The 26,732-nt window shown below is 44.0% G+C and overlaps 1 protein-coding gene across 3 annotated transcripts in view; it reads left to right on the top strand.

Annotated features, from left to right (window-relative positions):
- Positions 1-26,732, top strand: part of OTULIN (OTU deubiquitinase with linear linkage specificity) — a 56,118-nt gene that overhangs the window by 20,784 nt on the left and 8,602 nt on the right. For all 3 annotated transcript variants that reach the window (XM_075585933.1, XM_075585934.1, XM_075585935.1), the window contains 6 exons: positions 500-670; positions 10,125-10,334; positions 11,007-11,309; positions 12,005-12,087; positions 12,976-13,073; positions 19,640-19,780. In XM_075585933.1, coding sequence (XP_075442048.1) covers positions 500-670; positions 10,125-10,334; positions 11,007-11,309; positions 12,005-12,087; positions 12,976-13,073; positions 19,640-19,780 — 1,006 coding nt within the window. The remainder of the gene's footprint in view (positions 1-499; positions 671-10,124; positions 10,335-11,006; positions 11,310-12,004; positions 12,088-12,975; positions 13,074-19,639; positions 19,781-26,732) is intronic.

Below are 26,732 nucleotides of genomic sequence, written 5' to 3'. Positions count from 1 at the left end.
CACGGTATATAAATAAGTACATAGGTGTGTGTGTATGTATGGTATGTATGTATTTATAATATATATATTCCACAGAAGCAGCCGGCACTCCACTTGCAAGTATAGAAAAAATTGGGTGCTTGTCCCATAAAGCAATAATAAACCATACGATACCGTTTGAAGCACGAGATCAGGAGACAGCACTCTGGTAAGTTTGATCACAAGTTTTTGTATTGAAAAAGACACATAAACCGACGTTTCGGTCCCCCACCACCTTGAGAAAGGTCCCACTGGGGGACCGAAACGTCAGTTTGTGTCTTTTTCAATACAAAAACTTGTGATCAAACTTACCAGAGTGCTGTCTCCTGATCTCGTGCTTCAAACGGTATCGTATGTGTATGTATATATATACATATATATATATATATATATTTTTTTTTCTGCTTACACACTTGCAGAGAGTGTGTTGAACATATTTAAATATATTTTTCTGATTTTTTTTTTTTTTTTTTCCCTGTAGCTTCTGTAAATACAAGACTGAAGTAGCTATAAAAGAGGAAGTTGTGAGTGCCTCGGAAAGCTGTCAACAGCTAGAGCCGGAGTTTCTGACTTGTGCTGCCCAGCTGTCACTATATAAAGGAACAGAGACTCTTCTTGCCATAGGTGAAGATGACCTTGTCATAGATGAAGGGTAAGTTCAGCAGACCAACGTCCTTTATTAATCGGTACTAGTACGTTAATCTGAGCTACTGTGACTCTGAGCTATACAGATGCACATGGATAGACGGTAAATACGCTTTAGTGGGCAACTGACTGCTTATAATAAAATGGTGCCTCACTTATATAGGTTCACACAAGTGAAATCCAAGGGTAGATTTAGAATTGTTCACACGAGTCGTAGCACAAACTCCTTGCTCAGACCCTAATTATATATAACCACAGGCGGCCGTTTTTGTCAAAAATCCCCATTTTATTGTACAGAGATTTTGGTGCACCAAAGGACAGACCGGCGGCTGAAGTGTATATAAAATTACCCTTACAAAATTGGTCACAAATTGTCGCGAAACACTGCACAGGGCACATTAATCTAACGACTTCATGGGTAGAGCAGTGGTGTGTTTATGCTGAATTTATTTAAGTGAGCTCAGTGTGGGCATTCACACGTTAAATTGCACCTGTTTTACATTAGCGGCCAATTTGGATGAATGACTTTGCATTTCCGCCTAGGGTTTCACCCCTGTGTTATATGGGAAGCAGGGGGTCTCTGGAGCTGAACCGTTCATTTCAGCTCCGGGGGCCTCCCTGCTACTTGAGATACGTACCTCCATAGCTTATGCCAGTAGCCCTGGCTGGGCCCGCAATATGGCAGCTCAAATCTCCCGCGCTACAGAATCCTACTGGCCCTCATGACGCGGGACCTTTTAAACACGAAGGATATACTGTCATCAGTGTCTCCGGTAAGTATCTCGGCGAGCGAGCAAGGGCTTGCCGTAGTTGAAATGAATGTTTCAGCTCCGGAGACCCTCTGCTTCCCACCAGAGGGGGTTTGTTTGAAACCCTTTGAGTGCCAGAGTGCCACGGCCCCTGCAGCACTCGCAGTCATGTGACCACTCTCACTGATGACGGAATGGAAGGAGTCATCCCCCGTCTGTTCCTCATCCATGAAGATCGCATTCGGGGTGCAATCTTTCCTAGCAAAACCAGCATTTGTTCAGTGACCGTGTAGATAAATGTTATCATTTGGTTAGCTGTGACATTTTGTTCTATTGAATACTTTTTGTTTATGAATGAAAACAAAAATAGAGGTGTATTAATGACGGGTGTCTGATTTGAATAGACAGCCTTGTTGAGTTCAACTTATTTGGACGCTCAGTGCCTTCTAAGCAAAGGTGTATATATAGATGTTTTTCTGGTTAAATATCTTAATAAATTACTTTCTACTGATATTTATTTTTCTGTTCTTTATGTACTTGCCCTCTTTGTATTATTGTATGTCTTGTGTAATGTTTACTAAGGCCTCGTTCAGGGTGTCAGCTGCAGGACTCGGAGGGAGGGCGTGAGGGAGGCAGTGCTGCAGTTTGCTGGGCGATCTGTGTTTATCCCCCAGCAGACTTTTCAGCGTTGGGGAGGGGGCGGGGTTACACACGGCAGGGTAAGTATCCAAGTTGCAGTCATGAAATCATTCTGAAGAATGATGTCATTGGCTGCCTTGGTCCCTGTGACACTGCTGCAGCTCCAAAAAACAAAATTTTCGTTTATTGAAACTGTAGTCAGCTTCAACTCCTGGCTTCGGAGACAGGACAGTTGCTACCCTGAAAACCAGTATTCAAATTGAATACTTTGTTTCTCACGGCAGCACGCACGGCAGCACGCCCTCCCTCCGAAGCCAGCACCCTGAACGAGGCCTTAGTGCTACATAGATGATAACGTGTGTGTGTGTGTGTGTATGCATATCTTATCTATCTTATCTATCTATATCTCCCTTCTTAAATATACATTTTATTTTTAAATCTTAACACCTCAGTAATGTTTCTTGCCGTGCTGTACTTAAAATTTTGAGGGCTAAATGAGTCCCTGTCCCGTAGTCGTAGAGTTTACAATGTAATGTTGGTGACGGAGGCACAATGAGTGACTTGCATGAAGCTCCCCTGCTTCACACTCGCTGTCATTGTTATCCAAGTCAGTGCCTTTACTCACTGGGCCACTCCTTCAGCCTCAAGCAAAAAGATGATCATCTAGTTCAGCGGTGCACAAACTGGGGGCGCGCAAGATTATGTAGGGGGGGCGCGGGCTGCTTGCAGGGAAACCTGGGGGCGGGCAGAGCTGTGCACGGGCGGCCAGAAGCTCCGTGCGGCTGCTTCTCTGTGTCTGTCTTGCAGAGGGGGCGGGGCTTCTCTCTGCACACAGACAGCCCCTCCTTCTCTTCCTGTCTGCTTCCCGCACCAGGGGGATCGGAGCATGTCGTCCCCGAGGTGAAATTGTGTGACTGATTGTGTGTGTGTGTGTGTGTGGGGATTGATTGTGTGTGTGTGTGTGAAGGGGGGATTGTGTGTGGGGGGTGGGATTGTGTGTGTGTGTGTGTGGGGGGTGGGGGGGAGATTGTGTGTGGGGGGGTTGAGTGTGTGTGGGGGGGGATTGTGTGTGTGTGTGTGGGGGGGGATTGTGTGTGTGTGTGTGTGTGGGGGGGATTGTGTGTGTGTGTGTGGGGGGGATTGTGTGTGTGTGTGTGTGTGGGGGGGGGGATTGTGTGTGTGTGTGTGTGGGGGGGGGATTGTGTGTGTGTGTGTGTGTGTGTGGGGGGGGGATTGTGTGTGGGGGGGGATTGAGAGTGTGGGGGGCGGGGATTGAGTGTGTGGGGGGCGGGGATTGAGTGTGTGTGGGGATTGTGTGTGTGTGTGGGGATTGTGTGTGGGGGGGGATTGTGTGTGTGTGGGGGGATTGTGTGTGTGTGTGGGGGGGGATTGTGTGTGTGTGTGGGGGGGGATTGTGTGTGTGTGTGGGGGGGATTGAGTGTGTGTGTGGGGGGGGATTGAGTGTGTGTGTGGGGGGGATTGAGTGTGTGTGTGTGGGGGGGGGGATTGAGTGTGTGTGTGAGGGGGGGATTGAGTGTGTGTGTGGGGGGGGATTGATTGAGTGTGTGTGTGTGGGGGGGGGGATTGAGTGTGTGTGTGTGTGTGTGGGGGGGGGGATTGAGTGTGTGTGTGTGTGGGGGGGGGGGATTGTGTGTGTGTGTGTGTGGGGGGGGATTGTGTGTGTGTGTGTGTGTGGGGAGGGATTGTGTGTGTGTGGGGGGGATTGTGTGTGTGTGGGGGGGGGATTGAGTGTGTGTGTGTGGGGGATTGAGTGTGTGTGGGGGGGGGATTGAGTGTGTGTGGGGGGGGATTGAGTGTGTGTGTGGGGGGGGGTTGAGTGTGTGTTTGTGGGGGGGATTGAGTGTGTGTGGGGGGAATTGAGTGTGTGTGTGTGTGTGTGGGGGGGGATTGAGTGTGTGTGTGTGGGGGGGAGGGGATTTAGTGTGTGTGTGGGGGGGGATTGAGTGTGTGTGTGTGTGGGGGGGAGGGGATTTAGTGTGTGTGTGGGGGGGGATTGAGTGTGTGTGTGGGGGGGGATTGAGTGTGTGTGTGGGGGGGGGATTGTGTGTGTGTGTGTGTGTGGGGGGATTGTGTGTGTGTGTGTGTGTGTGTGTGGGGGGGGGGGATTGTGTGTGTGTGTGGGGATTGTGTGTGTGTGTGGGGGGGGGGGATTGTGTGTGTGGGGGGGGGGGATTGTGTGTGTGTGTGGGGGGATTGTGTGTGTGTGGGGGGATTGTGTGTGTGTGGGGGGATTGTGTGTGTGGGGGGGGGGGTTGTGTGTGTGGGGGGGGTTGTGTGGGGAGGGATTGTGTGTGTGGATTGTGTGTGGGGGCGGGATTGTGTGTGGGGGGGATTGTGTGTGTGTGTGTGTGTGTGTGGGGGGGGGGGGATTGTGTGTGTGGGGGGGGGGATTGTGTATGTGTGTGTGTGGGGGGATTGAGTGTGTGGGGGGGATTGTGTGTGTGTGGGGGGGGGGGGGATTGTGTGTGTGGGGGGGGATTGAGTGTGTGTGGGGGGGATTGAGTGTGTGGGGGGGATTGAGTGTGTGTGTGTGTGGGGGGGATTGAGTGTGTGTGTGGGGGGGATTGAGTGTGTGTGTGGGGGGGATTGAGTGTGTGTGGGGGGGGGTTGAGTGTGTGTGGGGGGGGGGGTTGAGTGTGTGTGGGGGGGGATTGAGTGTGTGTGGGGGGGATTGAGTGTGTGTGGGGGGGATTGAGTGTGTGTGGGGGGGATTGATTGTGTGTGGGGGGGATTGTGGGGATTGTGTGTGTGTGGGGGGATTGTGTGTGGGGGGATTGTGTGTGTGTGTGTGTGTGGGGGGGGGGGATTGTGTGTGTGTGTGTGTGTGTGGGGGGGGGGGGGATTGTGTGTGTGGGGGGGGAGATTGTGTGTGTGTGTGGGGGGGGGGATTGAGTGTGTGTGGGGGGGGGGAATTGAGTGTGTGTGTGTATGTGTGTGTGAGGGGGGGGATTGAGTGTGTGTGTGTGGGGGGGGATTGATTGAGTGTGTGTGGGGGGGGATTGATTGAGTGTGTGTGTGGGGGGGGGATTGAGTGTGTGTGTGGGGGGGGATTGGGTGTGTGTGTGTGTGGGGGGGGATTGTGTGTGTGTGTGTGGGGATTGTGTGTGTGTGGGGGGGGGGGGGATTGAGTGTGTGGGGGGGGTTGAGTGTGTGTGTGTGGGGGGGGGGATTGAGTGTGTGTGGGGGGGGGGTTGAGTGTGTGTTTGTGGGGGGGATTGAGTGTGTGTGTGGGGGGATTGAGTGTGTGTGTGTGTGGGGGGGGGGGGGTTGAGTGTGTGTGTGGGAGGGGATTGAGTGTGTGTGGGGGGGGATTTAGTGTGTGTGTGTGTGTGTGTGTGTGTGTGTGTGTGTGTGTGTGTGTGTGTGTGTGTGTGTGGTGGGATTGAGTGTGTGTGTGGGGGGGGATTGAGTGTGTGTGTGTGTGGGGGGGATTGTATGTGTGTGTGGGGATTGTGTGTGTGTGTGTGTGGGGGGGGGGGATTGTGTGTGTGTGTGTGTGTGTGTGTGTGTGGGGATTGTGTGTGGGGATTGTGTGTGTGTGTGTGTGTGTGTGGGGGGATTGTGTGTGTGTGTGTGGGGATTGTGTGTGTGGGGATTGTGTGTGTGTGTGTGTGTGGGGATTGTGTGTGTGTGTGGGGGGGGATTGTGTGTGTGTGTGGGGGGATTGTGTGTGTGTGTGTGGGGATTGTGTGTGTGTGTGTGTGGGGATTGTGTGTGTGTGTGTGTGGGGATTGTGTGTGTGTGTGTGGGGATTGTGTGTGTGGGGATTGTGTGTGTGTGTGTGGGGATTGTGTGTGTGTGTGTGGGGATTGTGTGTGTGTGTGGGGATTGTGTGTGTGTGTGGGGATTGTGTGTGTGTGTGTGTGGGGATTGTGTGTGTGTGTGTGTGGGGGATTGTGTGTGTGTGTGTGGGGGGGATTGTGTGTGTGTGTGTGGGGGGGGGGATTGTGTGTGTGTGTGTGTGGGGGGGGGGGATTGTGTGTGTGTGTGTGTGGGGATTGTGTGTGTGTGTGTGTGTGTGTGTGGGGATTGTGTGTGTGTGTGTGTGTGTGGGGATTGTGTGTGTGTGTGTGTGGGGATTGTGTGTGTGTGTGTGTGTGTGTGTGGGGATTGTGTGTGTGTGTGTGTGTGTGGGGAGTGTGTGTGGGGGGATTGAGTGTGTGTGGGGGGATTGAGTGTGTGTGGGGGGATTGAGTGTGTGGGGGGATTGAGTGTGTGGGGGGATTGAGTGTGTGGGGGGATTGAGTGTGTGTGGGGATTGAGTGTGTGTGGGGATTGAGTGTGTGTGTTTGTGTGGGGGGGATTGAGTGTGTGTGTTTGTGTGTGGGGGGGATTGAGTGTGTGTGTTTGTGTGTGGGGGGGATTGAGTGTGTGTGTGGGGGGGATTGTGTGTGTGTGTGTGTGGGGGGATTGAATGTGTGTATGTGGTGAGTGTGAGTGTGTGTGTCTGTGGTGATTGATTGAGAGAGTGTGTGTTGTAATGCAGTGGTGCGCAAACTGGGGGGGCAATGAGGCGCAAGATTATTTAAGGGGGCGCAGGCGGCTTGTGGCGAAAACTGGGTGCGTGGGCCGGCAGATGCTGTGCGCGGGAGGACGAAAAAGCTGTGCGCGAGGGGCGGCCAAGAAGATGTGCACTTGCGGGCAGCTGAAGATGTGTGCGGGCGGCTGAACAGGTTAGTGCAGGTGGCGGCCACGTGATGGTGTGTGAGCGCACGTGCAGGGGCTTCAGAGGTACGGGGAGGAGCACGCCCGAGCACGGTGAAGTCAAACGCCCCTCCTTCCGGTGTCTGCCCTGCAATAGCGCTGTGGTCCTGCTCTCCTCCACTGGCAACCTGCTTCGCTGCGATCCTCTGCAAGTGAAAGGGTAGGCTGCCACTAAATCAATCATACTATGAATGTACAGAAATAATGTAAAAAAAAAAGTGAAAACACAACATTGAAAACGGGAAAAAATAAATAATACTGTAGGTAGGAGTTTGGATGACAATGGGGATAGCAAGACAAAAAGCATGGAGGGGAAGGAAGAAAAAAAAAGGGGGGGGGAGAGGGAAGGGAGGTAGCAAAGAGGTGGATGAATGCCCCCCCAAAGTATTGCCTTTGTGCACGTACGCTCTCCCAAGCTTGGCGCTTGGGGAGACAAACAAAATGGACTTTGAAGTGCGCTCAGCGGCAGTCAATGCACACACAGCCACACACACACACACACAGCCACACACACACACACACACACAGCCACACACACACACACAGCCACACACACACACACACACACACACACACACAGCCACACACACACACAGCCACATACAAATAGCCCCGATCCACGCTTACAAAATTATGCAGGACACCCTGTGCTCATGCTTGGAGAGTTGGTGATGTCACCGCTCTCAGCTGCAGCGTGGACGCAGCCTAATTTTGCAAGCGCGAGCTGTTGAAATATGTAAGTATTTAAACATATTTGGATTTATATTGTATACCGTTTAATAAAGGTTTTTTTTTTTTTTCATGTGATTTTGATTACATCAGGCAGGGGGGGCCCGAAAAATTTTATGGATGAAAAGGGGGGCTCGGCATAAAAAGATTGCTCACCCCTGACCCAGTTCAAGGGTTTTCAACTTTTTTTTTTGGTTAAGGAATCCTATGTGAAATATTGAGGAACCCCAACCCTCTGTAACAGCGCGTCTTAGATCAGATGCATTGTAAGGAACCCCAAACCCCGCTAATAGCGCGTCTGAGATCGGGTGCATTGCAAATTCTTCTGTATTTGGTACAATTTTAAAATGAACAGAAAATTACAGGGAACCCTTTAAGGATGCCCAGGGAACCCAAAGAACCCCAGTTGATAAATACTGATCTAGTTGTATTTAAAGCCTCTCATCTTGTGCCTATCCCTTTGTTCACGGCCAGAAAAATATTTTGACAATTCACTCGCTGCCCAGAACATGCACAAGCGCGGAAAATAATTGTACCCAATCCGACAAAAGTACTGCTGTCTTACTTTATTCCTGTGTGCATTATTGGTTGGCCGTGCATAGAAATACTGTCACCTGTTCCACTTATTCTGGTCTCCAAAAACATTCCCCTGTTCCCTTTCCACTACTGTACACACCCAGCCCCTTCCTATTCCATCCACCACACATACAGTATCTGCCTTCTATTCTCTCCCCCACATCTCCTTCCTCCAACTCTTTTTTTTTTTTTTTTTTTTGCCAGCGAAAGAGTAACAGTGCAATCCCTGATAGCTGACCTAAAAACAACATTTGGTAGAAAAATTTAACTCTGATGGCGTTCATTAACCCTTTGCTGCCAGGGTTATCTGCAACACTATGTTGCAGGCCCCCTGGCAGGAAAAGGGTTAAACCAATGTAAACACCCTTATGGCAGAAACAAAACCAGTAAATCCCTTTTTTTTTTTTGTTTCTTTGCAAATTAAGCACCCTTTCTTTTGGGCGTAGAAAAGGAGAGTATTTTGTTAATCAAGTGTTGCCTCTGTCCTTATCCAACCCTGTCCTTGCCAGAAAGCCAATACAAGTAAGGGGGGGAAATGTTCCTGTGCAAACTTTTATTGAACATGCAGTCAGTGATCTCAGATAAAAGGAAGAAGCTAGAGGAGAACACACCACTCCCCAGCCACCATGTTTACAAACTAACGTTAAAAATCCCTATAGTCATTGGATTTTCATAAAAAAAAAAAAAAAAGAACAATGATGTATCCGCTTAAACATATTACTGCTGGTAGTATACTTTAATCCTGTGCCTTTGAAGCAGCTATTCCCCTTTAAGTCCCACCTTTCCAACCCCCTGCACCCATAAGATATAGTTATCTTATCTGGGTGGGGGAGGGGTATGAGTCCCATTTGTTTGTCCGCTAGATACCAATCGACCCTGCACGTATCCCCCCTGGTGGCAGCTCTGCTCCTTCAATGTCGCTTTGACTCTCCATTTTGTGGGTGGAGCTCCGTCACGTTCCCGATCAGTGGCGTGCAGTTTGCATGGCCAAAGGGGAAAGTGAATGAGAGGAGAGGTTCAAGGAGTGGCCTTGCGACTAGCTGTAGGGTGCAGTGCAGATCAGGGCACGGCACCGTCTGTGGCTCCTTCCTGCGTTCTTAGGCCTCGTTTTTAGTTGTTGCGCGCGACGGCAAAACAAATGAATGTTTTCCATTGAGCGGGTACATAGTGCGCGCGACCAACACGTTCAAGCACGCAATTTTTGTAACAGACTTCGGAAATTGTTCTTGCCGTGCAACAGCGGCGTCACGTGAGCGGTTCAGCCAATGAGGGTGAATGGCTCATGTGACGCCATGCCTCCGCCACGCCTCCCTGTCACCTCCCAATGCCTGCAGTGCAGGTTTTGCGCGAGTGATGTCAGGTGGTCGCGCACTGATGCGTAAACTAACCCTTGGCTACCCTGACACCTGTGGCTGTGATCAAACATCAAGTGTGCAAATTCACTTACTCAGGTCAAGTGTATCTTTTCAACCCTGCCTGTGGTAATGGAATTCTGGGAAATGACATGCAAATGAGCACTCAGTAATACACTGCTGAAACAGCTGTGTAATTGGGGGGCATAAGCTTACAGGGTCTATTTTAAAATAGACTAGAAACAAAAAGTGACACTTGGATGTAAGCTCTTCGGGGCAGGGACGCCTTTTCCTAGTGTTACTTTCATGCCTGAAGCGCTTATTCCCATTATATTTTATATTATTATGTCACATGTATTGCTGCTGGGAAGTGCTATGTACCTGGATGGCGTTATATAAATAGAGGTACATACTTAATAGTGTGAGAGCGCATTTGCATGTCATTACCCAGAATCCCTGACTGCAATGGAAGCACTGTATGCTAAGAGATAATGAGAAAGGCAGGGTGCAGACCTGTTTGAGACGTGAATGTGCTCACAAAGTTAACCCAAAATGTTTTATTTTCGATTTGCAAAGTATTTTGCTCCTCATCATCGTCTCGTTATAAACCCAGCGTAGCTGTAGGTTTTTTGTACGTGCGGTTTTGACTTGTTGGCTTGCTATGATGTTAACGCTAATACGATGATCACAGAGATCTTCCAGATACAGAAGAGATGAGCGATAGCATCACACGGGATAAACTGGCCAGTGGTGATCACCAAATCCGCTCTGCTACAATGGATCAGGTTGCGAAAAGGACATCGGGCGAATGGTCAGCAGCAGACGATGGGAACATAGACACAGACAGCCTGTCTGAAAAAAGCAAGCGGTGCAAGCTGCTTGAACACCAGACTTCTGATGGGTAAATCCATTTAAAATGTTATTTATTTTTTTCATATGTATTTATGCATGCGTATACATATGTTTCGACATTTGGAATTGCACATTTCTCGTGTGAAATTATAAATGATTTAAACATGGCACACCCCCCATGATTGAAAAAAAAAATTATTATTTTAATTTTGGTACCTGAACCGAGATTTCCTGTGCTACTCTTAACTCTGTCACAACCCAAGATATCCCCATTTGAACTCATCGACAAACAAAAATATTAAAATAAATATGGCCACTAGTAGAAATCAAGACCCCACCTACAATTCTGTAACAAATGTTACTAAATATTGATTGGTATAGGTTGTAGATTTACATAGAGTAAAGTCAAAGTATTTCATTGGTTTCAGCGAGTTCTGTCACAAATGATGCAAAAGCTTTTAAAATACAACTACAATTGGGATATTACATATATTGTGAATTCTGAGAGCGAATACGTAAACTAAGCAAGGATGATGTGTGTATGTGATGCCACTACCAGACATAGCTATTATATCCGCCATACTTGAACGCTGCAATAGAACAGTAATTACGTGCATCTAGAACCTAAATCTGCATTTGCAGATTTTAATTTTACAGCAAAGAGTATGTGATCATAAAGGAGAAATATGTCTTCAATCGTTTGTGTCTTTATGTCTTCCAGTCAACACAAAGCCACCAAACATTTGAAGGCTTCAGCCAGTCCAGTGGCACAAAAGATCAACTCCCCGCACTCGCTAAATAAATGTAGAGACTTCTCAGAAGACAATGTTGGCAAAAGTGAACTGCACCACGTATCCAGTCATCAGACGGTAGAAGACTCTGAGAACGGATCTGCGTCAGAAAACTCTAGTGTACATGTCGCTGCGGACTTAACCACTCCTATAATAACCCCGCGGGCCACAAAAAGAGAGAAGAAAGGGGTTAATTCAAGTACTGCAGAAGAGAGGGGGTCACTTCTGGACAAGTGAGGATTTTATTCAGGTTGTAGCAGTGGATTGTAGAGGGTGTGTGGGTGGGTGAGATCTTAAAGCCGTAATACTAAATTTGCTTCACCCCCACCCCCCCTTTTTTGTTTTTTTTGTTTTGTTTTTTTTACACTTTAAATATGTAAAGCATGCAACAATATATAATTTACATTTTTCCCTAAACTGGTAATCGTTTGCAGCTGCTGTTCTAAATCTTTAAAAATCCTCATTGTGTGCCTAAAATAATGTCTGCCAGTCAGTGTAACTCACCAGCTACAATGTATCCTTATTACTACGGTAACATTATCCATTGCTACAGTTTGCAGCTCAAACTGCTGGGAATATTGGCGGCAAATTATCACAAACGGGAAAATGTTACAAAAATCTTGCACTGCTTGGGAGGTGGGCTAAAGCCTGCTATAGAAATCAAAGGGTGCTTTAAAACACATAAAAAGGGCAGTGAGAGTTAAATTAAATAAAAAAATCTAATACTACAAAACTGATTTATTAAAAAAACAAACCTATAAAACCTCATATTTTTGCTGCTTTACCTGCACATGCACAAGTACTTTATATGATCTCCATACTTTGCAGTTCAGATGGATACAGCTGTAGCCAGGCTTATTGCGTATTGTGGTGGGATACACTGTTTTGAAGTTAAAGTGAGTGGGTAATCAGCTGTATTCCCATTCAGAGAGGAAGACCTTTATCGAGATGAAGAAGAAATTAAAAAAGAGAAGATTACAAAAGTGCCCGACCATGCGGAAAAGGACGCAGGTACGATTAAAATGCTTCTTGCAATATAGTTTGATTTTTAAGGAGGTAGTGGCAATGAAATGCTCATAGACGTTTCAAGACTAAACAAGTATCAGTGTTGGTGTCACAATAAGGAGAGGTGCCATTAGATTGTTCCATTCCTATTTTACTTGGGATTTTCCTCTCCTAGTCATAAATATTCTCTTTGTAACTTGTTGGCTTGTTGCGCTGACATTGCCATTCTGTTTGTTTTTCAACCCAAACAGGGCAGAAAATGAAAGGGAGCTGGGGTCTTTTTGAGTAATGATTGGCAAAAGACTGGGTTTGGATTCTTTGGACTACTGTAGGTGTACAAAGAAAAACTAAACACACATCATAAATTGCATCTTTAGAAGTGTCGTCTCTACCACATTGATTTTCTTTTCAGGAAGCCTTTCAACATTGTTTTCAAACTCTAAAATTACTTGGTTTGCGTTCTTGGACTTGGACTCAACATTCAACAAACCTAGCCTGCTTTTTATACGGATTCCAGTTTACCAGGCTTTGGTTGGTTAGAGTACCATTTCCAAGAGTTTGAAGACCACTTGAATCCTTTTGTTCCCAAATAAGCTAACAACCTTTGCCAATTGTTTGCTTGTCCCTGGCAGTAAATGGGTTAACCTCTGCTAGCTGCAGTCACAATTTCTCACCCTGAGCAGTTTGCTACTTCTTTTCTCTTGGTAACAAATGTAATTGTAGACTGCACAATGTCGTGAGTCATTGAGTCGGGTACAGAACTGCGTACTACATTTAAAAAATAAATAAATAGCGCAAAAAAAGTGCCTCTGGTTTTTACCATTTAAATATACTCTTGGTGTGTTTTTTAGACGTCATAAGAAATATGTTTATTTGTTATTACTGTTTCCATAGGTGATCATAAACTAGGAGTAGGACCAGAAATGGATATGGTTGAATACTGTCGTAAGGAATGGCGTGGCAAAACTGCAGTAGCAAAACTAATGAAAGAGGTATGATATTTATAAAAACTAGCAAAACTAATGAGAGGTATGATATTTATAAAAACTAGCAAAACTAATGAGAGGTATGATATTTATAAAAACTAGCAAAACTAATGAAAGAGGTATGATATCTATAAAAACTAGCAAAACTAATGAGAGGTATGATATCTATAAAAATTACATCTTATAAGATGTAATCGCCTCTACTCTATTTTATTTATACCTATGGTAGGTTGTGAGGCTACTAACAGCTCAAAACAGAGAGTCAATGGGAGGTAGTAATAATATGGGACTGCTGAGGTAAGCAGCGAGGGAATTCCACAACGTGGGTGTGAAGAGGGTGAAAACAGATGAAGGAGACACTATGGGGCTGCGTATGTAAGAGAGGAGTTCCAATGGAAACCGCTACCTGAGATCCTTGGAGTATAGAGAGCCTGGGTCAGCGCCTCTATGGATCCCTCATGTAGCACTCCTCAAGTGCAGCCCTCTCTGCAGAAGGAACGAAGCCGTCCTGGGTATCCTCTGCCCAGTCTCGCATCAATGGCGCGGAGTTCCCGAGTGCCGGAAGTACGTAATAGTACATCCGGTCCGTCCGGAAAATCTTCCTCTCCCTGTAGACACGTGATTTCACGGGGGAGAATGTAACAGACGCCGACAACCACGTACCCTCAGATCCTCAGCGCGTCACTCCAAGCAGTAGCAGCACACGAAGTAAAGATTGGAAAGGTAATTCGCAAATGTCCGAAAAAATGCACCAAAAGCTCACCAAGTGGAGGGCTAAAAACGTTTAATGAAGACTACATAAAAAGAAAATTAGGGACAAACAAAAAAACTAATACATAACAACCCTACGCGTTTCAGGCACCTTAGTGCCCTTTCTCAAGGGGGATAGTCTTCATTAAACGTTTTTAGCCCTCCACTTGGTGAGCTTTTGGTGCATTTTTTCGGACATTTGCGAATCACCTTTCCAATCTTTACTTCGTGTGCAACATAGTATGTATGCATGCATGCAAGTCAGGAAGGAATTTATTTTTCCCGTTATGAGATATCATTAGATGATATGTCACTGGGGTTATTTTTTTGTTTGCCTTCCTCTGGATCAATGTACTGTAAGTACAGATATACGATAAAGTATCTGTCATCTAAATTTAGCATATGTTGAACTTGATGGATGAATGTCTTTTTTTCAACCTCATCATCCACTATGCATGTTTGTATGTAGTGTGTGTGACAATAGGCCCTATATATATTCGGTAGTTCACCACTTCAGCACACCAAAGGTTAATTTGAGTTACAAGTTACATCTTAAAAATATATCTTTTTTTAGTTTATTAACTTGAAACTATTTTGGGGGTGAGGCCAGAATGACCTGACCTATTTCCTGTGTTTGTCTATAAATTGGGTTATCTAAGTGCAAACCTGGTCTTGGATTAAGGGGTGACTAAAAACCACAACTCTTTTTGGCGGTGAAAATAAGCAGAGTTTTTAATGTAGCTTAAAAAGATTTCCTCAAGTGATCTGGGTAACACAAGAGGGTTTGGCTATGAAGCCATTTCACATGTCTGCACAAGTTTACTAAATATCTGATAACTGGGATTCAATAGAATTCCCAAGGATGTGTTAAAACATTCATGACAAGGGAGCTCAGCTAATTAATTTAAGACCAAATATGACAGGTTGGTCTATGTTGCATATCAGGTGCATATTTCACTTTCAACTATTAAAGTTACCCTATCAAGATGGATGTCCACACGTGTTTTTAATTCTACAAATGCAACGGTGAAAGGGGCATTCTTTTAGAGAGAAAAAAAAGTTATGGGATCATTTTATACATAGAGGGATGAGGGAAGTTAAGGACATGCCCCAGAAGGTGGGCTTATTCCGTTTCCAATGCAGGGTTTTTTAGGTTAAAATCCATGCATATGGAACATGAATTTAGAATTCAATAAGTGGTGTGTTTTGATGCCAACAAGTCCTGTGAATTCCCATCTTCCAAACTCCAAAGACCACTTTTGGGAGGGAACTGATGTGTGTTGGTAACGTATAGGTTCTCTATTATTACCCTGTTATTTTATTAAACTCTCTGTATATTGTACTGTAGTTCTTGTAACATATTTTTTCTAAACACAGAACCCCAGCAAGTGCTTTTTGGGAACCCCTGAGCCCCCACAATATATATATATATATATATATATATGTGTGTCAAAAAGGAGTGCTATTGAGCGTGGCATATGTATACAACAGACGACAGAGAAGCCCAATGCTACATCCAACATGACAGAAGTACACAGTAAAATACTTATATATATTCTCTTGAAATAGGGTCATTTTTTTTTAACCCTTTGGCCAAAGCGTTGTAAGCTTGCGAGCCACGACAAGGCAGACACCTGTTCGCAAGGCCTGACACTACCAGATAAAATACTAATATACCTCTATTAGGATTAAAATTCTCATTTACCTCTATTAGGAGGGAGAAAGACCACAGTGGGTCTATAATCCAGCAGAATGAGGAATTTGCAAACTAGGGAAGTGGGAAGGGGCGGGCTTAAAACCTGGGAAGGAGGAGCCACTAATCTCCAGCAGCTGAAACAGCTGAGAATATGTTAACAAAACACAGAACCCCAGCAAGCTCTTTTTGGGAACCCCTGAGCCCCCACAAAATATATATGTATATAAGTGTCAAAATGGAGTGCTATTGAGCGTGGCAAATGTATACAACAGACGACAGAGAAGCCCAATGCTACATCCAACATGACAGAAATACACAGTAAAATACTTATATATGCTCTTGAAATAGGGTCATTTAGTTTAACCCTTTAGCCAAAATGTTGTAAGCTTGCGAGCCACGACAAGGCAGACACCTGTTAGCAAGGCCAACACTACCAGATAAAATACTAATATACCTCCTTCCCAGGTTTTAAGCCCGCCCCTCCCCACTTCCCTAGTTTGCAGGTCCTTTCATTCTGCTGGATATAGACCCACTGTGGTCTTTCTCCCTCCTAATAGAGGTAAATAAGAATTTTAATCCTAATAGAGGTGTTTTATCTGGTAGTGTTAGGCCTTGCGAACAGGTGTCTGCCTTGTCGTGGCTCGCAAGCTTACAACGCTTTAGCCAAAGGGTTAAACTAAATGACCCTATTTCAAGAGAATATATAAGTATTTTACTGTGTATTTCTGTCATGTTGGATGTCGCATTGGGCTTCTCTGTCGTCTGTTGTAAACATTTTTTCTGTAAACTAAGCACTGTACTGTATTTGGTAATAAAGGAAATTTGTGCTGCGCTAACCGTGATGGGTGCACGTGACTAAATGCACTGTGATAAAAACACTTAAACTTAAATGATAGTGTATTTAGGTGGCTGCCAATCAGTGAATCTGACCACCCCGGTCAGATATGGAAACTATAATGGAAAACAGATACTGTGCGGCGCCTAGTGCTAATACAAACAGTGTAACAATTCACTAGACATGTGTTGCTAATGCAACTAATGGGAAAACATTGAATAAATCAGAAACACTTGTACTATGTGTCTTTAATAATACAACCATGAACAATGTCTTCAATAGAAATGTCCAGTTGCTCCAATGTTTGGTGTTAGGATCAACGTAGAACTCAGCATATCAAATGAGAAAAACATACCAAACTTAGTGTGATACTGTATAATAAGAACAATAATTAACCTTCTGAGGATTTCATTAAAGAAAGAAAAAAGTGCATTTAATAGACATAAAAACAATCACATGATTGTTACTACAATAGTATTTTCAAAAATAGAGAGAGGCTTTATATTGTAAAGCCTTTCTCCAGCAAGAAGCACATTTATGGTGCACATCTAGGCTGTTAAAACTTAACATTCATTTATGCCATGATTAAAATAATAGTACACATATATAATAAACTTATCAAAAATTAAACTGTGTATCGTGTTTCTTAAAAAACTTTGTATGGTAAAGGGATGCGAGTATTAGACTCTGTTATGAATACATATAACCCAGATGGATCTCGGTCATGTAATATTTATATATAGTAATCCCACGACGGATTGTATGACATTGGAAATTAATAAAAAGAGTGGGTCAGCAACGCAGCATACCTAATTACTCACCATAGATTGTACTTATTTGTGCATATACAAATTGATTGATTTTATGACATGACTTTACTGGAATAGCTGTATATCAGTGGGTCACCAGCATGGGATTAATCCACTTACCTCTCACCATTCATTGTGCTGTGCATTACACCGGAACATAGGGCACTGGTTACTCTATTACAATTGGTAATCTTTATATTACAAGTAGGTGAGTGTACAATTATACAGTGATGCTAAAACTGTGCCATGATGTTTATGGCGTTTATATATAGTGAGATTATTTAACAACCAACAAAACCACATCAGGTACCACTAGCAGTAACACCCAGTTGTATATGCACAAATAAGTACAATCTATGGTGAGTAATTAGGTATGCTGCGTTGCTGACCCACTCTTTATTTATTAATATCCAATTTCATACAATCAGGGTAACCCATTGGACATTACTACCCTTGACAAATAGTAATTTTATTATATTTAAGGTAGGGTCAATCTCCTTGGGAATTAACCCTCATCAGCCCAACCTTAGTGTTTGTTCACAGTAGGATACATTTATCCATTGTCGTGGGATTACTATATATAAATATTACATGACCGAGATAACCCAGATGGATATATATTCATAACAGAGTCTAATACTCGCATCCCTTTACCATACAAAGTTTTTTAAGAAACACGATACACACAGTTTAATTTTTGATGATAAGTTTATTATATATGTGTACTATTATTTTAATCATGGCATAAATAAATGTTAAGTTTTAACAGCCTACGTGTGCACCAAAAATGTGCTTCTTGCTGGAGAAAGGCTTTACAATATAAAGCCTCTCTCTATTTTTGAAAATACATTTCAAATCAGCACATAGGTAGCAGCCAGTATCCACTTTGATACCTCAGGCAAAATTCAATTTTCATATACCTGTTAATCATACCTAATAGTGAGCGATATATTTCATATTGTTGTTACTACAATAGTATCCACACCACACGCTGGCAAAAATTGAAATCCTACTTACAGGAGGTAGGTATTGCGCATTGAACTGCAAATCTCTGCTGGGGGCGGCTGCTTTTCTTCTCCGGCTAATGCATCTGGAATCCTGGGTACGGCTTCTCCAGACCAGCTGGTGCGTCCAGGTTCTCCTGTAACCACCGAAGTAGTGGCACTGCCTCTCTTCCCTTCTACCGGCGTCCTGCTGACTGTCTTGTAATCCCGCTCATGCGCACGCGAGACAGGGTGATAGGAAGAGCCGGTTCCAGTTTTCCTGCAGTCTGTTAGGACGTTCTCCAAGAGAATATTGTGCACTCCTGTGCAGGGTGACTTGTGCTGGCGTGGGGACTGTGATAAACTCCCCTCTCCATGTTTCACGAAATGCTTCACCATCACCCCTGATGAGAACCAGAACTGGCTCGTACCTGGCTAGTTTAAGGCAAGTTTTAGAATACTCGTTGTCTTGTCTGTACCTCCTGTAAGTAGGATATCAATTTTTGCCAGCGTGTGGAGTGGACACTAGTGTAGTAACAGTCATGTGATTGTTTTTATGTCTATTAAATGCAATTTTTTTCTTACTTTCCTTAGCATTTCCTACCTCTGAGGATTTCATTAATCACTAACCATAAGGTTAAATATTGCTCTTATTATACAGTTTGACACTATATTTGGTATGTTTTTCTCATTTCATATGCGGAGTTCTACGTTGATAACGCCAAACATTAGAGCAACTGGACATTTCTGTTGAGGACATTGTTCACGGTTGTATTAAGACACATCTTACAAGTGTTTCTGATTTATTCAATGATATTTTTCCATTAGTTGCATTAGCAACACTTGCAATTCATTGCTAGTGAATTGCTACACTTTATATTGGCACTAGGCGCTGCACAGAATCTGTTTTTCACTGTATTGTATTTGGGCCCTAATTGAACTTTGTATATTGTGAAGAGTAACTGCATTTTCTGACAGATTTTGCTACAATAGATTTTGTGTCAAACATATTTTTTATCGCTGGAAACGGGACCGGGGACAGTGGTGACCTTTTTTAATTTTTTTATCCTTGGTGGTGGAAACGAGTTTAATGTTATATTTGTGATGGATTAAGGGGAGGTACTACACATTTTAGGGACCCTGCGTGGAGTTAAGTGAGCCGGCTGGATTGGGGAGGTGTGTATACTGTATCTTAATGCTGAGCATCATGCAGAATCCTTGGATTATCAAATGCTTTCATTTTACGATTCAATGATAGTGGTTTGATATTCTCCGGCTCTTTGTATTTTTTGCCTCTTTCACGCAGTTGTTCGAGCATCGTTAACATTCAATTTTAGATGATACCGTATATGCTATTTACACACTGTTTGAAATACAATGTTTAAAATATGTACTTTTTTTTTTTTTTTTTAATTTCGGACTAATGTTTAAAGTTTCAATGACTGTAAGTCACCTTCTACGGTTTGTTGAATAACTATATTTCTTGTGTTCTTACCCAGGGGTATGAAGAAGTCTCTCACAGCTTTGGTTCGATTAGGCAGGTGAGAGGGGATAACTATTGTGCCTTGAGAGCTACATTGTTCCAAGCTCTTAGCCACACCAAGCTCCCAACCTGGCTGCAAAATGAAGATCTGACCCAAGTATGTATTGTTTCTTAAGTATTTGCATTACTTAAATGACTAAAGTGTGTGTGTGTGTGTGTGTGTGTGTGTGTGTGTGTGTGTGTGTGTGTGTGTGTGTGTGTGTGTGTGTGTGTGTACTGAGCTACAATATAGTAAACTCTGGATCTAACGGCACATTTCAAAATGGCCAATCACGAGTTAAAATGTCACAGCTCTTGTAGTAAAACACGTTTTGGCGCATGCAATAACTTGTGCACCCCTCAACAATGGCTCCTAAGATTGACAAAGTAAAGACTGGAGAGAAATGAAGAACTTGCCTGGTAAGAAATTTGAGAAAGGCGTAAGCAGGAATTTTGGAGTACAATGTTGTGAATATGTTTTATAAAGTGCAGTTTTACATAAAACATAATTAATGTTCCATATGCAAGTTCTTTATTTTTCAATATTTTTATTTATATCCCGTTTATATTTATTTGTCCATTTTTTATTTATATCCCGTTTTAAGTTGAACTCTATATAAAGCAATATTTGGTATAACGGCACTCACACTTCCCAGAGGGTGCCGTTGTATCCAGAGTTTACTGTACTTTATATTCATTGTATTGTGAGTTTTTCACATTTATGGGTTTCTTTCGTCAAGTTATGTATCCTATAGTTCCAGATTCCCTTTATTTTCTCTATCTGTGACTGCTTTCCCCCATACATTTATGAATTATTGAAATCATGTCTGTTCAATGTGCAACTATTGGTTACCTGCAAAAACTACATAGAAAGAACTATTTTTTTCTTAGTGTGTGGATTACCATCATGATCTAGGCTCCAGCCATTCTGTTGAGGGTGCAGCATATCCACACATGGAGCAGGAGGTAGGGAGTGCAGGCTGTCTGTGGCCCTGATTACCATCTTACCATCATAATTGCAAATGGGGCCTGAAATCCCTCAGAGGCGTGCTCCTTGCATGCTTTGGTCACGAATAATGACTTAAGAGCAGCTTGTTCTGCTCCACAGAGTTCTAATGCTTTTCCGCTAACATCTGCGACATCCGAACAATGACAACAGATAGAGATATGGTGCAGGGACAGAAAGGGGGGAAAGGAGAACATGCTGCAGGGAAGAAATGGAAGGGAGTGCTGGCGTGTTTAAAAATAAATGGAACAGGTAAAGGAGAGTGTGAGAGAAGGGGCATGGCAGACCGAAACAGGAGGTAGCAATTATCCTATGTGTTACCTCTCCATTTTCTTAAGATCCCCTGGAAAATAAATTAAAAATGTAGGGCCGCATTCCTAAACTTTTAAGCGAATCGGCACTTTTTAACTCCATTAATTTCAGTAGCGTTCTTGCTTATTAAATAAGTCTGTTGGGATTTAGTGGAATAGTTTTTGCAACGGTGTCCTAGGAATTAGAATCTCTCTGCAGGACTGCAATAGAATGTGCTGGACCATCTCATTCGTTAGTTAATTCAGTCCAGTCATTTCAAGCATCCAGCCCACATTATTTTTCTGTATCTTTCTCTCTGTTTTTGCCTTTATTTTTGCTTTTTTTTTTTTAAGTTCTCGCCATGTTTGTCTTTCCCCCTAGTTTGGATTGTATGTATGCATTTTTTTAAATCTATATAGCTCCAACAATGTACAGTATGCAGCGCTTTACAAAATATAATAGTAGAATGCATTGTATTAAGTGTAATGAACATAAGCACACGAAAAGGGGTCTCTGCTGTCTAAGTGCAATGTTGGGATACTTGGGGGCTACTTTTTAAACTGTATTAGTGCCTCGAGTCAATTGCATGAAACCTCCCAGTGACTTGAATAGAAGTTTCTGGGCAATAGTGCCCCAATCTGCACTATCGTACTTTAGGGAATATCCCTCTTTATAGACTGGCCAAAAGAATCGGAAAAGTACCTCTGTGGGTATGGGGAAAAGTAAGCATAAGTCCAGGCTGTTGAAATGCTTCATTCAGAATGTTTGACTTGAGACTGATACCATTTTCGTTTTGCTTATTTTCCTTTATCTTGAGTGGTCGTAACCCCAACAAATGCAACACTTTTTAAACCACTCCCTCCAGGCCAAATTATTTGGGGGGTGGGGGGCGGCGGTGGTGGTGAAATAATGAATTACCAGCATCAAACATTTTATTAGATTTGTGAGTCTCTGCTACATTTTGGTGCTGAAAAAATGTTCATTGGTGTCAAGGCAAATGCCTCTTATTGTTATGGGAATAGCAACAGTCGACCGGTCCATGACCCCAGGATGTCCTAGGAATACCTTGACATCAGGGCCATGACCCCCATGCTTCCCCACATTCCTTCTCTGACACATGAGATAAGTGTGTGTGTGTTTAGAGCCAGGTCTCCCTTTTGTCCCCCTTACCTTCAGTGTGGGAAGGGGGAGGCTACGACTGCTCCGTCACAGCACAGCCAATAGGTCTGAAGGATTCACGATGAGAGCAGAGTACAGTTTGGTGCGAAGCAGGACCACGCCAATCGGAAGGAGAAGGGCAAAGACAGAGGTAGTGTCAAGAGGGCCGCGCTCCTTTGACCTAGGCCTAGATTTGCCCCTTAGGCCCCAGTTAGGCCCCGACCTTTTACAGTTTGTGGCTGCTACAGGAAAGCCCCCCAGATAGGGACATTTCCATAGTCGCCTTATCAGAGTTAGGAACCAGCGACAAGACGCCGCGAGGTGACTTGCGGCCTGTGATCTGGGACCAAACCATCACAGAACCAAGACTCTCTACGGTGAGACCATCCAGCAGGAGTTCACCCCACACAGAGGCGGACGTCTTCATAGACGGACCGGACAGACCTACGTCGGTGGATCAGACGGATCCTTTGTGGTGTTCGGTTGTAACCGGGTACTGGAGTGCCCAGGAAGGTATCACATCTAAGTGCACCAACGGTCCGCAGGGGTAGCGCTACTCCCTAAAGTTTGGGTGGGGACTGACATTGGGGAATGGACACCAGGGATATTAGTGCCACGCACACTATGTACTTTCGGGACACTCACCCTGTGTTATTGTATTGTGTGTAATATACTGTGTGGTACAGGTTTCCGTATCCTATGTTTAATAAACCAGTTGATATATACCCAGTGGTGTGTGTGTTTACTATTGGTATTGGTTCCTGTGAGGGGTTTATCCCGCTATGCCGGGATCCCTCACAGGTTGAGGCGCTTCACCGAGGCGAACAAGAGATCACCCCAGGCTCCCAGAGGCGGAGGCTCAGGCCTTCTGGTAGCCAAACAGGTAATGGCAGCACAGGTAGTTCCATTTAGTGACGGGGAAAAGGAGCTACATATGTAACTCTAACAACCCTGAAGAAGGTCCCCCTGGGTGTCAAAATGTCGGGCTAAATATTCTTCACCCCATTCCAGCTTTGATGTCGCGTTAGTAAAGCAGGACCGGGCGCGCTGTGAGAGGCTATGGCACAGTGACTGATAGGTCACTCAGCACCCCAAAACTCGGGCGCCAGGAATGCCATTTTAGGCGCACGGGCGACCAGACGCTCTGGAAATTTCAATCCCTTTGTGTGCCTATATATAATTATACACATTTATAAATATATATGTAGAAGTGTGTGTATATGTCCATGTACTGTACATTATGAGGAAAAACTCATTTTTATACAATCCAGAAAACGGTAAAGAAAAAACACGGGTGTTTTTGCATTTTTACATCATGACATTTAAATGGTTTCTATTTTTTTCAGAATGTTCCAGTTGCTATATACATGTGGTATGTTTGTCTTCTTCCTTTCCTTAAAGAACAAATACTGTGTTTCAGCTTACTTGCAATCTTTGGACTTCTTAGGTTTCCACCGTTGGGCACCACTGAGCTTGGACTTTGACCTTGGTGAGGATTGGAAATTGCAGCCTCCCACAGTGTTTTAAAGCAGCAATCCCTCCAAAAAATGAAAGCGAAGTAGTGTTGTGCTAATTATATGCATTTCTACTTGAAAATAAGCAAAGTTTTCACATGTTAACTATTTCATTAACACTGTGGCAACGCAAGGGCCATTATAACCTCGAAACGGGTTCAATATTTCAGCAACTAATATCTCCAGAGTTCAACAACAACAATTTACAAATGGCGGTATTGCTAAAACCAACAGCAAAAGGACTATGCCATGGAAAAAGAAGGGATATGTTTGTGTGTTTACAAGATTGCTGCTCTAGCCAGAGTACGTTTTATTTATGGCAGTGTAGCCAAGTAAAATCTGTTTGTACAACCCACGGGAGTAGTCTGGGCACTACTACCAGTGTTTGCTAAATATGATCTGAGATGCTATCTTGTACAGGTTTGGCAGCTGAATTGTAAATAAAATGTGAAGGATTGTATAGGAATGGGAGAGAGACCGATGCAAAAAGAGAAAGGAAAGAGACGCAAGTGCATGAACCACAAAGTATCTGCATCAAAGTAATTTCGTACTTACAAATATATCTGAAAAAACTAAACATTTTGATGATAACTTTGTTTCATATAGCGTTTTTTTCCCAATGGAACTCAGTGCCTCACAATTACAGTATATTGCGCGATACGCAGCACACGGGAATGTTACAGGTAGTCCTTGTCCAGATGAGTTTACAATCTATGATTTTGGTGCCTGAGGCACAGGGAGTTGGTGATTTGCCCAAGATCACAAAGAGTTGACACCGGGAATTGAACCAGGCGTATCTGCTTCAAACTCAGTGTCGTTGTTCACAGAGTCAGTGTCTTTACTCCTTCATTTTTAAATGTATCATGATTTTACCGTTCCTAAACCTCCTTTGTCTGAAACCGGATGAGCAGCATTTTTTTTCTTTAAGAGGCTATCATTGCTTGTTGCTGAAAAGTACAGTAATTCTACTATTGGCAAAGGGGCAGTATGATATTGTACACAAGTAACCGGTCATTGGTCACCCTGCTGGAGGCGTACTGCACGCTAGTTGAGATACATTGTACTGTGAATGTTGTCATGAAAAGGGGATCTCTTGTGGTTTATGGTGCATTTAATAGAATGGGTGGGCAGAGCTAGCTAGTCATTTCAGTAATTTAAGTCCGGTCATAACCGGTCTCCTTAGATCAGGATTTGTTGAACTCGCTCTTTTATTTCAATTGGTGAGATTTACAGTAGTCAAATTGTTCTGGTTCAATAAAAAGCAACTTTGCTCCTGTCCCTTCAAAATAAAGTGCAGGGTAAGCACAACTTTCCAGGGTGTGAGCAACTTGGGCAAACCCAGGGGGTGTAGAAAACAGCTATCGACATTCCTGATACCTTTTTATATATCTCTCCACAACACATTTTAAGAGATTATGGGGCTTATGCAGAGAGGTACGGTAAGGACATTTTCGCCAGGTTTGTGGCAAAAATGTCCGCATTCAAAGAGTTTGTGGTGAGAACTTGGCGGGAAAAGTCAAATTCGCCAAACTTATTTAATTTCCAAAATTTATAGCCAGAGGGGTGGCGAGAAGCGTGATTTCGTCATTGTAAAAACACGCACGATTCCAGTAGCTCCGATGCGCATGTATGCGCCAATCGGAGCTACTATATGGCGCGTTTGAGTGAAATTTTGCCCGCCAACAAAAGTTGGCTTTATTGTGGCGAAATACCGCGCGCCTCTGAATGGCGAGTTTCACGCCAAGTGAAACTCGCCAACTTCACAATTTACTGCACACCGGTCTACCGGAGTACCCTGCATAGGACTAAATTAAATGCCACCTGTGGCGAATTTAAGCCTTTCTGGTACGTACCTCTCTTCATAAGCCCCTATATCTGAGAACATTATATTTTGAGTGAACCACCAGGGGGCAACAGAGCATTAAGAATGCTATCCCAGTTACTTACTGGTCCTTTTGACTGGATTTTAAAATAGACATTTCTTCTGATGAGGCTACCTTTTTAACCCTTTGAGTGCAGGGAGGGAACATGTAGCGGCAACTACGGCTGCTCTTAACTCGGAAATAGAGGGGTCCTCTTCCATTTCCCTGTACTTCAGATCACATCCTGCGCTTGCACCATGGAAACGCAGAACACTATCTCCGCTGAAAAACAGCGCTCCTTGGGCATGATATAGCCACTACGTAACGGGGCCCCTCGAGTTCCTGACCCCAGGCCGTAGTTACTTTTTTTTTTAACCTTATCTGAATCGGTCGGTCCCTTAACCCCCAGCGATGCCTCTGGTTACCGACCGACAAGCAAGTGGGCACAAAATAGCCACAAGGACATGGCTCGCTCCAGCAGCGACAGTTGCAGTGTCATCAGTAGATGAAGTTGCGACTTCCTATTTGTGACCATGTGGCCAGGTTTGTTGTTTTCTTGTGTCGAAACGTTTCGACAATCAGAGGCCCGGAGACAATAGCTCTCTGCTCTTGGCAACCCCCTGACTAGGTAGTAATTAATAATAATAAAAACATTTGGGTGGGATTGCTGCAACCAATGTTAGTTTTCTTCATTACACCCTCTCATGTATCTCTACATCTTGCCTGGGGCAGATTTTCGCTTTCCACTGAGCAGAGGCTCTTTGTTTTCGGCCACTTGAATACTATTGTATTTATATTTCACATTTAGAAATCGCTATTTTTATGTTTTAGTCAACCGGTGAGGGCCCCTAGGCTCTCTGCTTTGCTACAATTACACTCTCTCTCCTTCTTTTAATTTTTATTTTTTTGATTAGTTTAGACAGTGTTGCTCTCGTGATTTCTGCTGGCTCTAGTTATTCTGACAGACAAAATAATGGCTACCAGTTTTTTTCATGGCACGTGTGGTTAATCCTTTTTTTCCCCCTTGGTAAGATCATTGAAACACCAATACAGAGGGCATCAGGCTTCACTGCTCTACTAGCTCACTTGTCACTTTAGCTCCCGAGCCAGGGGTGTCTGTGACTATTCCTAGTGTGTTGTATTTCTCCAGCAGTTTATAATTACGTGACTGCAATGGCAAGATTTGAAATGCAATAGAACATGTAACGGTGATAAGGAGCGGCTCAGTGATTAAAGACA

Source organism: Ascaphus truei, chromosome 2, assembly GCF_040206685.1.
Source record: "Ascaphus truei isolate aAscTru1 chromosome 2, aAscTru1.hap1, whole genome shotgun sequence".
Lineage (NCBI taxonomy): Eukaryota > Metazoa > Chordata > Amphibia > Anura > Ascaphidae > Ascaphus > Ascaphus truei.
The sequence above is the reverse complement of the archived record's forward strand: the minus strand, read 5'-3'. Positions and strand labels throughout refer to the sequence as shown.